This window comes from Mizuhopecten yessoensis, unplaced genomic scaffold (genome assembly GCF_002113885.1).
Source record: "Mizuhopecten yessoensis strain PY_sf001 unplaced genomic scaffold, ASM211388v2 scaffold5229, whole genome shotgun sequence".
NCBI lineage: Eukaryota > Metazoa > Mollusca > Bivalvia > Pectinida > Pectinidae > Mizuhopecten > Mizuhopecten yessoensis.
The window spans coordinates 40351-63004 of record NW_018405944.1 but is presented as its reverse complement, the minus strand read 5'-3'; the positions used below and the strand labels follow the sequence as shown (position 1 = coordinate 63004).

The 22654-nt window shown below is 35.1% G+C and overlaps 1 protein-coding gene across 1 annotated transcript; it reads right to left on the bottom strand.

Annotated features, from left to right (window-relative positions):
- Window positions 1–587: 587 nt before the first annotated feature.
- LOC110450417 (legumain-like) lies at window positions 588–17737 on the bottom strand. The gene is made up of 13 exons (XM_021497918.1): window positions 17515–17737; window positions 11836–11933; window positions 9857–9938; window positions 8816–8901; window positions 8213–8288; window positions 7459–7521; window positions 7233–7302; window positions 5949–6067; window positions 5437–5526; window positions 5006–5086; window positions 2995–3120; window positions 1648–1824; window positions 588–1033 (listed from the first exon to the last, which is right to left on the bottom strand). Exons 1-13 carry the CDS (start codon window positions 17662–17664, stop codon window positions 932–934), a joined length of 1320 nt encoding a protein of 439 aa, XP_021353593.1. The 5' UTR covers window positions 17665–17737; the 3' UTR covers window positions 588–931.
- Between the last annotated feature and the right edge of the window lie 4917 nt (window positions 17738–22654).

Below are 22654 nucleotides of genomic sequence, written 5' to 3'. Positions count from 1 at the left end.
AAGGTGGTATAAAACTTCTGTGTAAAACTTCATACTATTATCATACTGCTACAATATCACTGCATCATTTCTCAGTAATAAAAAACAATACATGGGATTGATGTATAATAAAAATAATGTATTTGTTTGTGACATGCTTTTTCATCGGTTTGTGTTTACGGTCTGTCAAAGGAAAATGTGGAAATATTTTGATGACATTGTTCACAAAGTACTACATCTTTCACAAAATGTACTCATCTGTCAAACAGAAAAGATTTTCTGAAAATGTGTCTTTTGACATTAGAAATTCAAACATTATACTGGATCAGCATACACTAGTTTATATCATACATTTTGTTTATAACTGGAAATGTAACACAAAGTATGAAACCAGACATATATATAACTGTGTATATCAATCATTTAACTCATTCACCCCTGAACTTCGATAATGAACTATTCCAACCTTTGAATAGCTATATAGGAAGAGTTCAATGTGTCTTCAGGGGTGAATGAGTTAAATACATAAAACAGTCATATAAAAGTAATAACAGTTATATACATGTATATAACAATTACATAAATGTATATAACAATTATATAAATGTATATAACAATTATATAATATCATGAAGAATTATCATTTACATTTATATCCATTTTCATGAATTATTTTCTTCAAATCTAACCTACTCACAGCAGCTAGTAGGTTGTACTTAAGATTTAACTTGCTCAAATGAATATAAATCATCATAACATTGAATTAAATAACAGAATATTTCTGGATGGAATGTAGTTACGAATATTAGATCGTGGATTTCTGGTTTTATAAAAACTGATCATCATTAAGACAGTTGAAACAATCAGTGTGAAGTTACGATGCGTTGGTGTGATCCCAGTATGGGTTTCACCGGTAAAACATGGCAGACAAAGTAAGACATCAGTCTACAGCCTACACACACACTTTGTCAATTGCACTGATTATGGCGTCAGTCGAGTACGGGCGTTCACATAGGTTCACCACAATCCGCAGATGTTTCAGGGAATAGCGATTCTACAACAAATGAAAATCATCATAATGGGTAGGAAATCTAATAAAGACACTAATTATGTGATGATTACTGGCAAACAAAGGTCCATAAATTGTAAAAAGGATCTCGGAACAATACAATGATCCATATCAAACTATACATGGAATGGCAACAAAGACTAGAAGTTTTATATCAAAAAGTGTCAGAAAAATAATCCAAACTAGCTGACCGATGAACAAATTTGTCACAAAATTGACCACACAAAAGTAAGGAAAACATCTCAAGTAGTTGACAATGAATGATTATGTCAAAAAATTTAACAGAAAAAAGTGACATCCAAATCAATTGACAATGTAACCTATCAAAACAAATCAGCAGAAAACAAAGTGAGGAAAAACACCATCAGTTTTCTCTTAGACATAATTTCTTGTCTTCACTGTATTGTTCTTTAGGACGTCACATTGGAGGATTATACATACATGTACGCAGTGTTATAGATATAAAATGTTTGGGTGATGGTTCTATTACAACGTATAACTCTTTAGTGTGTGTGATAAAAGGAATAATGACTTTAACGAATCCTTGGGGGCTGTTGACATATACAATGCTTTAGACACAGATACAGTTATGTACTTACGGATGGTAGATCCAGATCGCCACAGCTGTCCTTCAGGTGCTCCACAATGGGGGCGTAACAATCAAGCTTGAACAGGTCGTTCTCCCCTGTCAACATCTGGTACTGTTCCCTAAAGTTCCAGTCACCTGCCACTAGTGATACAATCTGCTTTATGATGCTGTCAGTCTCCTCTCGTTTCTGTAACAAAATAATACATTGTCAAGGAATACACTTCACCGTTGTTATAATGAATATTGGAGAGAAAAAAATCTGAAGCAAACTTGACCTTGAAAGTGAGAATTGTACATACTGCACTAGTGGTGACCCACTATATACTTCCTAAATCACATGTTAAAATCTCGGGAATTCATTGGTAGTTTATTAAGCGCCAGTACATCACATGATCAAATCTAGGAAATGTATTGGTTGTTTGATAAGTACATCACATGATAAAATCTAGGAAATGTATTGGTTGTTTATTAAGTACCGGTACATCACATGATCAAATCAAGGAAATGTATTGGTTGTTTATCAAGTACATCACATGATCAAATCTAGGAAATGTATTGGTTGTTTAATAAGTACATCACATGATCAAATCTAGGAAATGTATTGGTTGTTTATAAAGTACCGGTACATCACATGATCAAATCTAGGAAATGTATTGGTTGTTTATTAAGTACATCACATGATCAAATTTAGGGAATTCATTGGTTGTTTATTAAGTACATCACATGATTAAATCTAGGAAATGTATTGGTTGTTTATTAAGTACATCACATGATCAAATTTAGGGAATTCATTGGTTGTTTTTAAGTACATCACATGATCAAATCTGGGGAATTCATTGGTTGTTTATTAAGTACATCATATGATCAAATCTAGGGAATTCATTGGTTGTTTTTAAGTACATCACATGATCAAATCTAGGGAATTCATTGGTTGTTTTTAAGTACATCACATGATCAAATCTAGGGAATTCATTGGTTGTTTATTAAGTAAATCATATGATCATTTATTGGGAATTCATTGACTGTTTAGGGAGTGCATCACAGGAACAAACCTAGGAAAAACGACACCACAATGGGTGCTATTTTGTTTGGCAATTGAGCTTTATAAAAGATTACTTGGTTTTCCTTTTTCTTCTTGTCTAGAGAAGTATAACCACACCTTAGTGGGTATTGTTCAATTAACACATTCCTAACTTCATGTTTGTTGCCAATTTTGTCATCATGTTGAGATTTGATATGCAAAGACAAATGAAAGAAATGTCTACAGTGTCAAGTTTCTTCCTGATCTAAACAGTAGGATGAATATTGCCTCTGATTTCATCAAAATATCTTCATTTGTTTAAAGTCATACACTTACCTTCATAATGGCTGCTATATTGGCCCAACTCTCTTCCATTTCTTTTTTATCATTTTGCTCTTTTGCCGCTTGGTAAATATTTCTTTGGATGGTAATATCAACATCCTCGGAAGGTACAGCATCCAACTATACAACAAAATACATAGTGTTCTTAAAACTCCTTCAGTTCATAATTCACTCTGGTCTGTTTCTTGGGTTGAATTATTTCAAATTAAAGTTTAAGGGGGTTGGGGGAGGGTTTTTACAGAATAAAGCTGTAAAGTTGAGGGGGTTGGGGAAGGGATTCACAGAATAAAGCTGTAAAGTTAAGGGGGTTGGGGGAGGGTTTCTCAGAATGAAGCTGTAAAGTTTAGGGGGTTTGGGGTAGGGTTTCACAGAATAAAGCTGTAAAGTTAAGGGGTTGGGGGAGGGTTTCACAGAATAAAGCTGTAAAGTTTAGGGAGTTGGGGGAAGCTTTCACAGAATAAAGCTGTAAAGTTTAGGAGGTTGGGGGAGGGTTTCACAGAATAAAGCCGTAAAGTTAAGGGGGTTAAGGGAGGGTTTCACAGAATAAAGCTGTAAAGTTAAGGGGGTTAGGGGAGGGTTTCACAGAATAAAGCTGTAAAGTTTAGGGGGTTTGGGGAGGGTTTCACTGAATAAAGCTGTAAAGTTAAGGGGGTTGGGGAAGGGTTTCACAGAATAAAGCTGTAAAGTTAAGGGGGTTTGGGGAAGGGTTTCACAGAATAAAGCTGTAAAGTTTAGGGGGTTGGGGGCGGGTTTCACAGAATAAAGCTGTTAAGTTAAGGGGGTTTGGGGAGGGTTTCACAGAATAAAGCTGTAAAGTTGAGGGGGTTGGGGAGGGTTTCACAGAATAAAGCTGTAAAGTTTAGGGGTTTGGGGGAGAGCTTCACAGAATAAAGCTGTTAAGTTTATTTAGGGGGTTGGGGGAGGGTTTCGCAGAATAAAACTGTAAAGTTAAGGGGTTGGGGGAGGGTTTCACAGAATAAAGCTGTAAAGTTTAGGGGGTTGGGGAGGGTTTCACAAAATAAAGCTGTAAAGTTGAGGGGGTTGGGGGAGGGTTTCACAGAATAAAGCTGTAAAGTTAAGGGGGTTGTGGGAGGGTTTCACAGAATAAAGCTGTAAAGTTAAGGGGGTTGGGGAAGGGTTTCACAGAATAAAGCTGTAAAGTTAAGGGGGTTGGGGGAGGGTTTCACAGAATAAATCTGTAAAGTTAAGGGGGTTGGGGGAGGGTTTCACAGAATAAAGCTGTAAAGTTAAGGGGGTTTGGGGAGGGTTTCACAGAATAAAGCTGTAAAGTTTATTTAGGGGGTTGGGGGCTGATTTCACAGAATAAAGCTGTGAAGTTTATTAACCACTATCTTCCCAGGGAAATAGCATTAATAAGCTCTTCATTTGAACAAGTACCATTACTACAGAACAAGAGGTTCAAGAGACCTGTACTGTTCACATGTTACACGGTACTCAATGTTTTATCAGTGTCATTAGACATTCTAATGCAACTAAACTTTGATTTAAATATCACAACATTAATGATACAGTAAAATTTTAAGGCAGAGATTGGCTACATCCAAATCTTTCATGTTCTCTTTTTATTACTTTTTGTTTTAAGTTACTCTGTTTATAGGGTCCAAAAAATACCTGATATATCACATACACAGAAAGGCTTCAAATCACACACATAGTGATGGGCAATTGGTTTAAATTCACAATTGATAATCGGTTTGTATTCGGAAGTAGTAAACCGATTGATGATCAATTGCATACCGGTAATCGGTTCTAATTTTATGGGACAGAATGCTAAAACAAAGCTAGAACACTACTGTTACATCAATAGACAGAGTTGTTAACTATACATTAGGTTTCGTTCTTTAATAAAGAATGAATTTCAAGCAATTTCTATGCAGTTTTATCACTCATAGTAAAACTCATAAGAATGTAAGACTTTCAATGCATACATTTAATAAGTCTCCTTGAAGCCTCTCAATAAAATTCTTAATTCACTGAAACTTACGTTCGGGTTCGGTGCATCTAAAACAATGTGATTGTTTTGTTCTGATCCCAGGAAATTTGACAACATCAATTGGTTCATAGCCTGTGTAAAAACAGAGAAGATACACACAATATAGCTACACAAATCTTTACTTTTATCTTCGTTTGCCTTTTTATAGTGTTGATTGGATATATTTTACAGTGTCATAAAAACTGATAAATTTGACATCTCACATGCAAGATATGTAATTATCAACATTAATACTGGTAACAATTTTTTTTTATCTTTTTTTTTTTTTTTAATTTGCATTTATTTATACTTATCCAGCGTAACTGACAGTTTTTATCATATTAAGATATCTATTGCAAATCCTGAATCAATTCCGATAAAATTTAGCCTCAAGTAAATGTAATACAATGTAGAATATATAATACAATGTTGCGAACTCCTACCAAATCTCCAAACTCCATCACATGACTCTTGTTTGTCTCCTTCCGGACAATGCTGAACTGTTCATCAATAGTCTCAGAGTTCAAATTACGCTTAAAATGAAATAAGTATTCAGATAAGCATATAAAGAAATTTCACTGCATTTTCACAGAATCCTTCCTCTAACAGAAGCAAATTTAGTGTTTATCCTCCTCTAACCGAAGCAAATTTAGTGTTTATCCTCCTCTAACCAAATCAAATGTATCTGATGTAGATTTTGTGTGACCCAGTCACTGTTTGTCGAATCTCATATTATAAGGTCATATTTGAAAATATTTTTTTGAAATATCGAGATAAATAATGATCCTGATAATCAAAGTTTTACTTTTTTGTGTGTGAAAAAGGTAAACTTGGATATCACATATTTCCAAACTGATGTATCTTATTGAAGAAATAATGATCCTCTTTTATCACAAAATAAAAACATAGGCAAACTAAACAAATCTCGTTTGACCAGACATTTCAGATAACTCACATTGTCTGAGTTTTGCATCCAATTAACACTGAACAAATCTCCTAAGAATGTCCTCAGCTTCGTGTCAAAATAACAGGCAAAGGAGGACTGGGTGGAATTGGCGGCCGTTACGGCCAAAACTGTCAATAAAAAACCTCAAGATTAAGTCAACAAAATGTTAAATGTTAATCATAGTCGCCAATGGATGTCCTGAAAATATTGCCAGAACAACGAAACAGATCATCTACAAATAGTAAGTGACCTTGACCTTAACTGCATCATCTTGAAACACATACTCCTGAAGGTATCATCATATCAAAATTACTTGTCTTAAAGATACCTGGAAGTTGCTGCTGTAACGACAAATAATTTTTAAGAATTAAAACAGTGATCATGACCTTAAGCGGATCACCTTCAACTAACACATCTTTCATTGTTTTGTAATACATTAAGCAATTAAGCACTTGCGTATATCATTGTAAAGTGGTATGAGTGATCATACTTGCCAGCGCTCTCTATATTGGGGGTAGACTTCTGATTTCGGACCCTTAAATTGATATTTCAAGGCAGTAGAATTTTCTAAACTATTCCTTTATTCTATGATCTAGTTATTGCAACTGATAGAACAACTCCTAACATGCCGTTTGGAAGTGTTTTTTTGTCCCTTGTGGTAATATTCCTGTACACTGATTTTATTTATCATTTTTAATCTTTAGCACACAAAATCATCCCCATGTAAATTTCAAAAGGTTTTTCAAATGATGACAACGTTTTTCTAAAAATTAAAAAGTGACCTGAACCTTGAGAAAGCATCCTGAAATGTTAACTCATTTGAGATATCATCATACCTAGCATTTATAAGAAATTTCCTCAAAATCTTAGGAGAATATACTTGTTGTGGAAGATGACAATGTGGGTTCACATATGTACTGTAATGTGTACGATCATATTCAGCTGAACGTTTGGTTAGAAAGCTTTTTTTTTGACTGAAACACCATCCTTAAGACTGGAAGAAAAATTAATTCCCCATATATTGCCAGCTAGCAAGACTTTTGAAACCCTTTTCCAAAATCAGGCTATGCCAGAGGACTGGACATTTAAAACATCAGGCTATGCCGGAGGACTGGACATTTAAAACATCAGGCTACGCTGGAGGACTGGACATTTAAAGCATCAGGCTACGCCGGAGGACTGGACATTTAAGAATCTTATCCCTTAGGCTAAGATTTTTCTGTCCCATTCCCAATGCGGTCAAAGTTTCATTCACCTGTATTTCCTTTATAGTTGTTTTGTACAAACACTTACTGTTGTAGTCCTTCCTAAGCAGGGAGCTGAACATTGAACCAGACTCGCACGTCTCCAGGTAAAACAAAAGCTGTTAATAAACAAAATTAACGATAAATTCTGGGAATCTTTAAAATTCACAATACAAGTTATCCCAGCCTGCTAATAAGCTATTGAAGCTATTTTTCAGATTTTAAAACCATTCTGGTGAATTCACACATGTGTTAAGCTGGACATATAACCATACCTGATGATACTGCTTGTTGTCATGCATTCGGTCCAGGACAATATTCAAATCCACGGCATGAAGCTGAAACAAGGTCAGATAATTCAGAGTACATACTGTGATGCAACAAATGGACTGAAGAAACTATTACAACTGAAACTTGTGGAGAGATTTACGTTCCATAGAAAGTAACTTTGTGTGTACTTCATTTCAAGAAATATACCTGTTGATTTCATTTGTGAATCCAGTACAACCTCATCATTTACAGAATGTCATTTAGATAATGACCATAACTGTTTGTGAAAATTATATTCATGAAAAGATTTAAATTCATTCTCCACATGCATTAACGTTAATATTAGTCTCTCCCAAAAATATGTGAACTGCAGAAATCCAGTTTAATACTGCAATGTGCTAAATTTTACACCATAAAATAAGGCAACTGGAGAAATCTGATTGTGTCGACCGAAACATTTTTTTTCACTCCTTAAGACAAGGCATCCTTACCACACAAAGACTTGGTTTAACCCTTTCACCACTGTGGATCACAATGGACTCATCCAGATAAAGCTATGGTAGAGTCTACTAAAACTACCTAGGGGTGAAAGGGTTAAATAAATCGTGACCACGGACTGATTACGAGTCAATGTTAACAAGTCTACAGGGACAAGTCAGGCCCAATGGAACACTTTGTCTTGGTAGGGTTACTTCAATTTAATGACTTAAGTACATGTACCTGGGTTGTATGTAACAATAAATTATTTGAGATACTTACAAACTCGTCGGGGAAGGCGATGAGGCCAGGTGCTCCATGATCCACAAAATTGACAAAAACATTATCAGTAGATTTACTGCAAATAAAATAAAATCTTAATCATTAATTTTGCTGCAATGCTTATCCTTTTCACCACTGTAGACCATAATGGACACATCCATATCAATGCATGGTAGAGTCTTCTTAAGTTACATAGGGGTGAAAGGGTCAAAGAAACATTATCTCCCATACGTATGTATATTGTCCTATTTGGAACAACCTTGTGGGGAAACTCAGCCAACATAGGGGCACTGTTGGCCGCCAGTTTGAGAACTAAATCTTTAGACATCCTGAGACTAAAGAAGGAGCATGGAAACAAATAACATGAGATAATAATATTGAGTGTCTAATCATTTCAATATGATATGCAAAGTCATTAAGTTTAGACCTAAATTACACGTATATGCAAATTTTAATTTTAAATTACAATTTTAACTACATTCATGTACCCACACAACATGTCTGCTAATTACTGAACATTCTAACACTGAAATGCTTTTGTATGAACGCTAGAATAATCAAATTGCACTTTGTTCTATTTGATAAGTTAGAATTTCGTCCCACCTTTTCAAAACCTTTCCACTGCCGATGCCCTTGACATTTTCCTCCTTCCCTTGAAGAACATTAAGAAATGTTGTCGGGTTGACATCCTTCAATCAAACAGAAAGTTCAGTTACAGACATTAAACATCTGATATATTAAAACACTTTCAACCACATCAGATTAATTAATTCTTGTTTAAATTCAGATTTTAAATTTAAAGTGTGAAAAACGACTTTTTCACACATACACAGTTTTTAATATTGTGATTGTGTCAGAAATCCATTGCCATCTTTAGATGTTCCGATTGCAAAACAGAAAAGAGTTGAAATTTTAGATAGTCATACAAATGATAACATTTCACTGTATACTTACAGCTTATCGACTACACAACTAAAATGGTCAAAGTACTTTCCTCAATTGCTAAACTAGAATTTGCCCACAAAGCTTTTATTTTTATTTTTGTCTCAAATCTAGAAATTATATCAGTAGACTACTGTAGTCTTACTCTAGTTTTGTAATGAGGAAGCGACATACCTTTCCTCTGTAGTCTTACTCTAGTTTTGTAGTGAGGAAGCGACATACCTTTCCTCTGTAGTCTTAATCTAGTTTCGTAATGAAGAAGCAACATACCTTTCCTCTGTAGTATTACTCTAGTTTTGTAATGAGGGAGCGACATACCTTTCCTCTGTAGTCTTACTCTAGTTTTGTAATGAGGAAGCGACATGCCTTTCCTCTGTAGTCTTACTCTAGTTTTGTAATGAGGAAGCGAGATACCTTTCCTCTGTAGTCTTACTCTAGTTTTGTATTGAGGAAGCGACATACCTTTCCTCTGTAGTCTTAATCTAGTTTCGTAATGAGGAAGCAACATACCTTTCCTCTGTAGTATTACTCTAGTTTTGTAATGAGGAAGCGACATACCTTTCCTCTGTAGTCTTACTCTAGTTTTGTAATGAGGAAGCGCCATACCTTTCCTCTGTAGTATTACTCTAGTTTCGTAATGAGGAAGCGACATACCTTTCCTCTGTAGTCTTACTCTAGTTTTGTAATGAGGAAGCGACATACCTTTCCTCTGTAGTCTATCTTCACTCCTTTGTAGACATTCTCCCCACCTGGCTGGTTGATGATTTCCCCTGGGTTGGGATTCCTATCAAAGAAATTTTAACATATTAAACAAACCACTCATTGGTTCCCCTAATCCCCTAAAGCTCTCGAGAATGCAACTGCTTCAAGGTAAAATTTGTTTCATGAAAATCCACCATAAATAAAGTCATCAAATGAATGATAGGTCGATCGGTAAGTAGTAATGGTGACCTTGCACTTTCATGTTTAATGGTGACCTTGACCTTTCATGTTACATGTCATGATCAAATGGCTATAATTCTGTCCTTCTCTTCGTGGGTGTCTAGTCAAATCACAGGGCAACTCCACATCTTCTTGATAATGACATTGTCAAAATCATATCTGGGCTGCCATTTTTTAGACTTTTGAATTACTTCTAATTTAATTTCCATTCACTGCACAAAGTGTGATACGTATTGTGTTAATTACTGTATTATTAAAAGGATGTTAATAAAACTACTCTTATCTCCTTACTTACTTAATCATTTACACGTTTAGCTAATCAACTTGACTAATGATATTGATAACACATACAATGTAACACTCCCTGATAAGATAATTACTACACTGAGTATAAGTGTTCTAAGGTCTTGTTAGATTCATGTTTCCCCAGGAATTCTAAAGGAGGTTCCGGGCAGAGGCATCCCAACAAAGCTCCTACAGGAACTTGTGCTACATCAATATATATTTACATTTGCTCAGCATTGCCACTATATATAACACTACCAGCAGAAATGCTTTTCATTTGACTATGAATGCAAAAACTCCCGTGATGTAACACATGGTTTACTTTTGAAGTCATAGACTAACCTTGTTCAATGAGAGTCTTGTTGCTTCGCTTTGGATAACATGGATAATGCCCCTGTGTCAAACGCTCAAATGACTACGGTTAATTATTGGCACCTATTTTATTTAAATAGGGCTGTTCCCCCAATTTTGTTTAAAGGACGACACAAAACGCAGTAAATAAATAAATTATTCAAAAACAAATAAATGAAATTAAACAATTGTTCTTCAGTACAAACATATGGACTGAATGGCATTTTTTAAAAAAAAAAATCATGCCGGTATGAACGCAAATAGGTAACATCCATATTAAACATGATGCAATATGGATGTAACCAATTTGCATTCATACCGGCATGAAAATTTAAAAAAACCGCCATTCAATCCTTATATGAACAAGATCTTTTATCCTACCCACCCATGGAAGTGATATCACGATTGATCGTTGGTTACATGACCGGTTCTCATGAACAAGTAGAAGTATGGAGAGTTAACACTCAGATAAACAGACCAAATATGACGGCAATCAACATAGATATCCCGAAAATGCAGTTCAAAACATTTAATAAGATTGACCAAACATTTGATAATTAGTGAATAGTGATAATTAATTCAAATATATTCACAGTTTATTTAGCCTCGATAAACAGCGATTTTCCATGTTACTTTTCTTTTCATATTTAAGGCATTTTCATAGCAAATGAGTTTTGGAAAAAACAGTAAAAATGTAGCGTTAATTTTCATTTTTTATTTCTTCTCCTTAATGGGGGAAAAACCCTTTTCAAATCCCATTTAGCATGTATAAGATCATAATATATAACACAAATATGAATCAGTTTTGTTTGTTTTGTTTGTGCTTTAATTTACTTCCTATTAACAGCTATGGTTATTTAAGGATATGCCAGGTTTTAGTGGTGGAGGAAAACCAGAGTACCCGAAGAAAACCCAATGACCTGAGGTTAGTACCTGGTGACTGCCCCACGTAGACCTCAAACAAGCGACCCAGTGGTTAAAAAGAGGGCTTGTGATTGCATACGGTACGTCCGATGCCTTAACCACTTGGTCACAGTGGCTATTACAAAAACAGAAAGTAGATTGTCCAGATGTACACCCTAATATATATTAGTTTAACTTACTCTTTGTTGTAGGCTATATCGTCATACATCATCACAATGATCTGTTCCTCTGGCACGCCATGGCCACGCACAATATTGTAGGCATGGCACACGTCTGCCTGAAAATAGAGGTCAGGGGACCGATCATACACAATAATAAACTAGAGTAAGTCTATATCATTACAGGGAACTTTCAATGCACACAGAGCTTTATCAATTAGTATAACTCAGGATTTAAAGTTAATAATGAATGTATAATTTATTCCTAATTATTAATTTCTCACAATCAATTAGTAATTAATACCACAATTAGTGTTACCTGATAAAATCATTTCTAAAAGTAAATATATTGTTACAGAAACAAGAAATCTATCACTCAAACACTTAACCCTTTCACCCCTATGTAACTTTAGTAGACTCTACCGTGCATCAATCTGGACGAGTCCATTATGGTCTACAGTGGTGAAATGGTTAACATACCATAGTCTTGACTATCAACACTCACATACTTCTATGTAAATGTGTACAACCAAATAAATCACTTGCTCGGGATGCTATACTTCTGTCAAGGCCATAACTTATTACAGCACCACTGCGGATAGTATGGTGCCTTTGAACCAATGACTTACAACTGATGTATTGAATGACTTATATCTAAATTAAATATAATGACATATGTATTGATATACTTTTCATTGCAATAAATATAAAATATTTAAATATGTTACTGGTTTTTTTTTATAATGAAAGTCAATTTAATGAAATTACTTGACTGCATGTACAGTAGCTATATATAGTCTCCACTGCACATTTCTGGCAGTGTCCCAAACAGCATATTGTTGCATATGCAAATCTTAGGATATATATATATATATGATATATGATATATATTATTATTACCCCTTTGAGAAAAATCTAGGAATCTGTTTGGTTAAAAACTACAGTGTACAGTGCATTCGAAAATCTCAGGGGGTATACGAAAATCTCAGGGGGTATACGGTCATGTCACGTGATTCTCAGCAGTAATACGGTGGAATCACATGATTTTACAAGGGGTATACGGGTCACGTGTCTTTGTATCTTGTGGCCGGGCAACGGGAGACAACTCGCATTCGTCGTCTGCTTCGCTGTTTACAAAATGCCAAACCGTTTCGCTTCGCATACTGATGAGGAAATATATTTTTCTTTGTTTTTATTATAAAAGACTCAAAGGGGTAATAAATTCGTGGCCGAAGGAAATACGAAATCCTGTAGGGTCATACCATCCTGTATACCCTGCCAAAAATCTGTGTAACTAATAATATACTGATGATATTTTATGTAAAAATGATGATATATAATATACATACTGGTGAGATTTTATGTGAATATTATGCTATATAATATACATACTGATGAGATTTTATGTGAATATTATGATATATAATATACATACTGATGAGATTTTATGTGAATATTATGATATATAATACACATACTGATGAGATTTTATGTACATATCATGATATAATACTGTAAAATATATTTATACTGATGAGATTTTATGCAAACATTTGACCTTTATCTAAGTTGACTACAGCTTGTGACCTTTGACCTTAAACTATATATGTTTTTATTCCATCAAAATTCCTGTATGTATGTTCTCTTTTAGTTTCAAGAGCCAATGTTGAGACCCCAGTGAAAAAAATGATATCATGTATGTTTTTGTTTATAACTTGTTTAATCATGTGTCCCTAATACTATTGACCATGGCAATAGTTTATTCTGAATCATGTACAAAGCGATCAAAATGATGAAACACCATGTGAGAGAAGGCTTGGCCATCACAAGACTTTAATAGTTCAATCTTCAAAAGCATGGACAGCTTTAACAACTTTAACTCAATTTTCTCAAATTTATTTATCTGACTATTTTTTAAAACTCATAAAATTCACCACTAAATCTCAACAGGTATCGACATGTGTATATCTTTTAAGAATGATCTTGTGTAAACAAAACAAAAATGAGTAAATTGCTTAAATATATTCTTAATATATCTATATAGTCTTACCATTTTCATCACACTACGTTAAGCTAACAAATACTTCAAAAACTGACCCTAAAGTACTTGAATAACTTAATAAATACATTGATAAGATAAAGATTATAAAAGTCATGTGTTCTGGTAAGGGGAGACAGTCCCAGATCCCAGGACCAGGCACAGCTTGGAACAAACATTATATAGTTCCACTTAGGTCCCGGTCACCAGCCTAGTAATCTATATATAATCAAACAGATTGAGTTTTCCTGTGTCAACATATGGTCTTGTAATTAACATATGGTCTTAATTTATTATGCATGTCAAAGGTCAAGTCTGTTATTAAGTATAGTACCAGGCCCCCAAACCCACCAAGTGTATGTTATATAGATATATATAATTGAGTTAAGTATTTGAATACATTAGTATATACATGTGGTACCAAAAGGTCAGTAACTTGATTATTGTGTCTTAAAAGAGGCACAGAGGGCCTGTATACATGTCTCCTCGTATCTGAATTTTACAAAATTTCATTGTGAAAACTTCAACACTTATGAATGTTGCCAATAAGAAAACTATAGATACAGATTTTATTCTGACTGTTGGACTTTAAAAAAATCCTCTGCTGTCGGCTCAATACAGTTTGAACAAATTCTAACAAGGGCAAGGACATTTAAATAACATAAATCCCTATGAGAGTAATTTTAATTGTGTTCACAACATTAATTTGATGATTAATTATTAGAAAGTATATTCAGTTCATATATCTAACTACGGGATGGATAACAAAATTGGTTCTCTGTAATTATTATTAGTTTTTTACGGTACTGCATGGTATCTATAATTCTTTCTGCCACTTAAGAAATTAAATATTGTAAGTACAGTAAATTGGATAGCACACAAACTAATTAAAAAGAGCGTAAAGGGTCAATATATTTCCAACTTATGACAAATTCTAGCAATTATAAATAATGAAACTTTTTTTTAAATTTTCAAAATTAAAACCCATCATTCCTGACTTCCAATTTCTATTATATTTTTATTTCTAATACCATGCAGATGCATGAAATTTTAATTATTCTGAAAAGCAATATTAAATCACCAATGATTTTAGGGGTGGGGAAGGGAATGGGACTATTGGTTGAGTTTCATCTTCAATTTATATATATGTATATTATAGCCAAGTGTTCTGATCCGAATAGTAACCCCTGGCAAGTGAAGATGTTTCATGACATTTTACTAACAGGAATAACAGCGATTGACTCTTCAGAAACAGGTTAAATATCCCAATTTATCATACATAACAGGTATGCATAAATGGAATGGACTTGAGCAATCAAGCAAGACTTCCGAACATGTTTATGTAGTCTTGCTCAAGTCCAAGATCTATATTTTTAGAAGGGGAGGGGCAAATTAATTTAAACACCGTTATTTTATCTAATATTTATGTAAAGTCAATATGTGGTTTTGTCAGATCTAGCAGACTGGTTTTACAGATCTCATATGAAATGGAAACTCATCTTTAAATGCATTATTTATATTAATTATAAGGAACACCCTGGACACAATTTAATTGGTCAACCTCTAATTATGATATCAAATAACGATGCTTAATTGGGATGCCATCTTCCATTTTGATGTCACAGTTCATTGCAATTGTTACCCCCTGCGGAAACAGAAATAATGTATTCCCAAGAAAAACATCACTCAGGTTTTTCTAGATATTATATTTGAATGTTGTGGGAGAAAAAGGTCCCCAAGCTTGTGAGGATTGATGTTTATCTAAACCTTCTGTCTTTATATAATTTGAAACATGACAACCAACCATCACTCATTGGGAACCTCTACGTAACAAATAGTTCAGTTACAACAATCACTAATCTTACAAACTTCAAACAGATAAAGTGTTATTTCTTTAAAAAAATAATTATGTTGTTTGTTTCGGGTGAGTGCTTTAGTCATATTAACAGCTGATGTCATTTAAGGATGTGCTAGGTTATGGTGGTAGAGCAGAACTGGATTACCAGGAGAAAAACCACCAGCCTGCAGCTACATATTGTAATACCTGATGTCACTGCCATATTTCCATGAAATATCTTATGTATATAAGACTAGTTATTATTCTATGTTTTAGAACAGGAACAAGTCACATGTTTGTATGCTATACAGCTGTTTATTGGAGGAAATATAAAAGTGGGCATCACAATGTATATATATATATATGAAGTGGCGTCACAGTATATATAAGGTCACGCCCACTCAATGTGTGAGGTATGTCATCATGTGATAATGTTTCTGTGTGTATTAGACTGTAACATCATTATGAATCGAAGTTAAAAACCAGGACAAAACTTTAAAATGTTTTTAAGAGTAAAATCTTGGTATAGAATTTCAAATAAAACATGTGAATCTAGTTGTACAAACTTGCTAATATATAATTTTGTCTACACTTCATTCTGATAATTAACCGAATGAATTCATTGTACTTAAGTACTATTATAAGTGGAGTGAGAAATTTTATTGTTATAAAAAAATTATCATACTTATGAAAAACACTTAATTTCACTCAATCAGACTTTATCCTGCCACAGTACAAAAGCTTTTTACGCCCACTTCCCCACCCAATCCCCAAACGTTTAACGTCTAATCTTTTTCCTTATAAAATCCAATATATATATGCACTATTATAAGCTTCATTTGCTATCGCTGTGATGACAGATTTTCATCCTGTTGAAGGTAGTCATTATTCATTAGAACATTGTAATGTTGACTTAAATTCAAAGAATATTGTGGTGTTGTGTACATATTTCTTTACATATGGGGCAAAGAAGTAATTCCAACAGTGTGGACAAGTTTAGGTTGTCAAATTTTCGGAGTGATCCGCCCCTTTATCAAGACACAGTGAAACAGAACAGTTACATGTACATATACATCATATTACAAGAAGATAGAACTGATATACTATAATTGAAAATATAGCTATTATATAAAACCAATAGTCCCCCTGAGACGGCTAAAGACAGCTGAAGGCAGCAATTAAGCTGAGAACATCGCGGACAAGGAACGCTGATGTAGAGGAACTATTCTTGTGCAAGATGCACTATCACATAAAGTGAGTCAACGTCAGAGATAAGCACCAGAAAGAAGGGACGAGATATCAAAAACGTGGAACATGTGCATGTTGGAATCTGGCCCGGTAAATGTGATCGCTCCAAAAGTTTGACAACCTAAACTTGTCCACACTGTTGGAATAACTTCTCTGCCCCATATACTATTTAAGTAATTTGTATCCTACGGACATACCTTTAGTGACCATTAGGATCCAGTGTTATATGGGATTTTACCGTCTATATTACTTCTTTGACCCATATTTCTTTACATAAATATATTTAACCTGTTTGTCAGGTCTTGGAAATTGATAAATAAAATATCATCTGAAAAATCTTTGAATATAAACACTTGTATTAACAATTCATAAAAACAAATTTAAAAAATAAATTTAGGGCACAGAAATATATCCCCCTATGATAGTACAATGTTCAACATTTCCTCAAATACATGATAGGGTAAATTGACCAGATCTTCGTTAGTTAAACTTAAAAGTATTACAACTCTTGAAATATTTGAAAACTTTGATCAACAGGTAATGATACAATAACAATGTCACAAAATCTACTTTTTACCTGGTGTCTGTAATTTCCCCAACCATTGGATCCAGCGACAAGCAAAGCCCACTGTGTTCCAGCTTCTTTCAATTTTGGAAGTTTGAAATCAGAAGGAAGGGCGAATGTTACGCTGACTAAAATGAACACGACAGCCGCTGTTGACAACATCCTGTTTATTTCTGGTATCTCCGCTCGACTGGAGGCGATCACATGCTTACCAAACGCTTTTGTTTACAAATACATCGGAACTCCTCGAACTTTTGTTTGACGGCAATTATAAAGAGACTTCCGAAATAGAAACCCTACTTTCGATTTGTCACATTTTTGTCTAGTCTTAAGTTTATCTCACCATCTCACGTTCTGTCTGTCCAAAAGTCACACCTCCCTGTCTTTTACATTTTATAGTTTTTAGGGTTTGTTACAAATATCTGAAATTCACATACAATTGACATTGTGTGCTATATATATACTGATAAAGGTCACAGCAGACATAAAATACACGTATGTAAGGGTTCTCTCTCTGTAACAGTTTAATAATTTTACGTCTACCAAATAATTGACCTACTTCATCATATTGAAGATGATGTCAATGTAGGGTTTGTGAGTGTGTGCCAGGCAAAGAAGGATGTTGTGTGTATGAAATACTAATGATATAGAGAGTGTATTTTGGTTTAAAAGGTGTCAAGAGATTCCGAAGTAACCAGATCAGGAGGCAATTTAATATTCCACTAGCTCTGGTATAGTTCTAGAAAAGAAAGAGAATTTACGACAGTCATTTTTACAGTGAGGAATCTGATAGGAGAGATGATGAGAATGTCTGGATTGTCCTAACTTACGTCTATCAGTGAGGCTGGGCCAGTTAAATAGAGGTTGGATGATGCAGACATGTCACTAACACTTGAGGTGTTATGGGGACTAGCGGCTAGTGACAAATCTTTCAGCTCTACGCTGTACCATACCAAGTTTGTATATGTCTCCTTTTTGGTTTGTTAACAACTTCCGCTCTGTAACACATATCAATCAAGCTGTTAACAAAATCTATCCACTCCACAAACAAACTCTTTATATGCATATGGACATGGGAAAGGAAAAATCAATCACTCTAGAATAAGAATGGGACTAAGTGCTTTAAACAAACATAGATACTCTTACAATTTAACTAATAATAAATTCTGTGACTAATCTGCGCGAACTCCTCCGAAGATGAAATTCATTTCTTTTTACTTTGTCCAAAATATAACCGAATTCGTTCCAATATGCTCCGTGCTGTTTGTCATATATATGCTCCAAATATCAATTCCAACCTTATTGTAGAGCTCATGCCAAATGTTCTTGTCAAAATAATTTTGTGTGGATTAGAAACTCTAAACGAAATTGAGAACAAAACATTATTTGACCATGTTGTTGAATATATCGTAAATTCAAACAGATTCTGACTCTCTCTCTCTCTGTAATGTGTGTATGTGCGAGTGCAAGTGTGTGCGACTTTTGTACGTCTTTTGTGTAATTGTACATATTGTATGTTTGATATATGTTGAGGAGAGCATCTAGTAGCCTTCGGGCTGTTTGTAATCCTCGTAAAATAAATAAAGAATTAAAAATTAACAAATGCCCTCTAATGTGAGCAAATCTCGCCTCAAATTAAAAAGTGTCTCCCCTATATGGTTATACAAATTCTTTCCACTCACTGTCAACTATAGTTTCTACTGTTGACATTATTTAAGGTCCCCTATCGATCCCTTCTGTACACAAATCTCACCTATTTACTCATTCTCCAGTCTTAAAAATGTTCTCATCTTGTTCACAAGTCTCTTTCTTTTGTGAACAAATCCTTTCAACTGTTAACTTGTCTTTCTTCCCCTGTTAAGCACGGACCCTACATGTATATGTATATAAACAAGTTACTCCAAATGTTTGAAAGTTCCCCCCCATTGTTAACACATCTCTTCTGTGTTTGCTTTTTTAACTGTTAATAAATCCTTTCCTCTGTTAACAAGTCTCATATTCTATAAACAACGAAGCCTCTTCTAGTGTTCATAGGTTAAGTCTGTCCTTCTGTTCAAAATGTTCCTTCCTTTTAACAAGTCTCTTCCTCCGTTAAGAATCATTTCGATTGCTAACACGTCTGTCTCTAACTTTTTAACTTCGATAAGTATTTCCCTCAGTTAACAAGTCTGTCCCTCTGTTCATAAAACTCTTCCTCTTTTCACTAGTCTTTCCCTCTATTCACAGGTACCGGCCTCGTCTGTCAATACACCTATAATATAATATAATAGATGTATTGACAGACGAAGCTGGTACCTGTGCTCTATAAACACATCTCTCCCATTTTCAACAACTTTTTTAACTTTGATAATTATTTCACTCAGTTGACAAGTCCCTTCCAGTCTGCTCATAAATCCCTCCCTCTGTTCACAAGTCTTTTCCCCTTTTAACAAATCTTTCTTATTTTTTTTCTACAAATCTTAACCTTTGATAACAAGTCTCTCTGTATACATTAGTCAGTCTTCCATTGTTAACAAATCACACAGGGTTTGTTCACAAGTCTCTCCCTCTCTGTTAATCAAGTGTCTCCCTCTGACAACTACTATGATTACAAGTCCCTTTCCTCTGTTTGCAGGTGACTTTTTTTGTTCATAAATCCCTGGTTTCTGTTCCTGAGTCGATCCCTTCTTTCCGCTGTTCACAGTCCATTCCTTCCCTTCTTTCCACTGTTCACAGTCCATTCCTTCCCTTCTTTCCACTGTTCAGCCCATTCCTTCCCTTCTTTCCCCTGTTCACAGTCCTTTCCTTCCTTTCTTTCCACTGTTCACAGTCCATTTCTTCCCTTCTTTCCACTGTTCAGACCCTTCCTTCCCTTCTTTCCCCTGTTCACAGTCCTTTCCTTCCTATCTTTCCACTGTTCACAGTCCATTCCCTCCCTTCTTACCACTGTTCACAGTCCATTCCTTACCTTCTTTTCACTGTTCACAGTCCATTCCTTACCTTCTTTTCACTGTTCACAGTCCATTCCTTCCCTTCTTCCCACTGTTCGCAGTCCATTCCTTCCCTTCTTTCCACTGTTCACAGTCCATTCCTTCCCGTCTTTCCACTGTTCAGTCCATTCCTTCCCTTCTTTCCACTGTTCACAGTCCTTTCCTTCCATTCTTTCCACTGTTCACAGTCCATTCCTTCCCTTCTTCCCACTGTTTACAGTCCATTCCTTCCCTTCTTACCACTGTTCACAGTCCATTCCTTCCCTTCTTTCCACTGTTCACAGTCCATTCCTTACCTTCTTTTCACTGTTCACAGTCCATTCCTTCCCTTCTTTCCACTGTTCATTCCTTTCCTTCCCTTCTTACCACTGTTCACAGTCCATTCCTTCCCTTCTTTCCACTGTTCAGTCAATTCCTTCCATTCTTTCCACTGTTCAGTCCTTTCCTTCCCTTCTTTCCACTGTTCACAGTCCATTCCTTCCATTCTTTCCACTGTTCACAGTCCATTCCTTCCCTTCTTTCCACTGTTCACAGTCCATTTCTTCCCTTTTTCAATGTATCCCCCTCTACTATGAAGTGACTTGTTAGTTACCAGAAAAAATAAGGAAAATTTAGGTCAACTGATATAAGCTTGAGGAATACCTGGGAATGTTTGTGATAATTAATGGAGCATGGAGTCCCTCACAATTTAGCTGTTCTGGTGTCCTTTCCAAAATTTACAATGCCCAGCATTCCTCTTTGACCTGTGTCAAACCATGAACCTCTATATATAACAAGAGGCCCAAGAGAGCCTGTATCGCTCACCTGAATATTTAAGCAGTCATAGCAAAATATTCTCATTAAGTATTATATTCCACTAAAAATATTTCCCTCGCAAACATTGTTAGCTCCATCTGTTGAAACTACCAGCAAACTATTATTATAAGATTCTATGCTTTTTGATTCTTCTTCAGAAGTTGCTTGACATATTTTTCCCTGTGACCTTGTAAGTAGGTCAATGTCATTTTCCTTCTCAAATTGGTTAGCTCTATTCCAAATAGCTACCAGCCAAATCTTATTAATCCATTCCTTTGATGATCTCTGTGACCTCTAAAGTAGGTTGAGGTCATTTTCATTCGCAAACTTTGGTGAGCTCTATCCTAGGAAGTCACCAGCCAAATATTATAATTTTATGCCTTTTGATTCTTCAGAAGAAATAGTTTGAACTGTTTGACATATTCAAACACTGTGACCTTGAAAGTAAGTCAGGTCATTTTCATTCGCAAACATTGTTTGGCACTTTCCCAGGAAGCCACCTGCCAAATATTAAGATTTTATACCTTTCAGTTCTTCAGAAGATGTTGTTCTAAGCGTTAGACATATCTGACTCCTGTGACCTTGAAAGTAGGTCAAGGTCACTTTCATTCGCAAACTTTGTTGGGCTCTTTCCCATGAAATAACCAGCCAAATATTAAGGTTCTATAACTTCCAGTTCTTCAGAAGAAGTCGTTTGAAGTTTTTGATATAGTTGACCCCTGTGACCTTGAAAGTAGGTCAAGGTCATTTTCGTTCTCAACAAAGCTTTCAGTCATATATCATGACTCTAGGCCTGTTCGTTCTTGAGAAGAAGTTGTTTAAAGGAAAAGTTGAAGGACGAGGACGCACGGACGGACTGACGGACGGACGATGGATGCCGCACCATGACATAGGCTCACTAGCCCTTCGGGCATGTGAGCTAAAAACGGTTTAGTGTTACAGAAAATTTAGGTGAGTAGGTTTTATTGGTAACAAAATACAATAACAATAACAGTTGCTTAAAAAACAATTCTGGCATTTAACTACTTCTTAACCAAAGTTTACATTGTAATTCAAGAGAAAATATATCAATTTGATATTACAAAGTATTTTAGTCGGTCAACGTCATTCATTGTGACCCGTAGGGTTTTGTCAGACCCACGGGTCTATTCTAATATCGTGACTGCATTGGTCTCTATATGCCCAGCATTTGTATATATAGTTCTGGGGTGGGGATCTCAACCGTTTCAAAGTTATGACCCAGGGACCATGTCTCCAAGGGTGGGGCAAGACCCTAGAGCAATCCTGGAAGCAAATGTGCATTCTTCTCTTTATACTCAGCAATTGTATATATGGTTATACAGTGGAGATCTCAACCATTTCCAAGTAATAAACTATTTTTGGCCCCA

Coding starts and splice junctions, on each gene's coding strand:
- LOC110450417 (XM_021497918.1), bottom strand. CDS start 17,664: ATGTTGTCAACAGCGGCTGTCGTGTTCATTTTAGTCAGCGTAACATTC. Junction 8,289..8,815: donor AGTGGAAAGGTTTTGAAAAG/GTGGGACGAAAT, acceptor TTTTATTTGCAG/TAAATCTACTGATAATGTTT. Junction 1,825..2,994: donor ATATAGCAGCCATTATGAAG/GTAAGTGTATGA, acceptor ATTTTGTTACAG/AAACGAGAGGAGACTGACAG.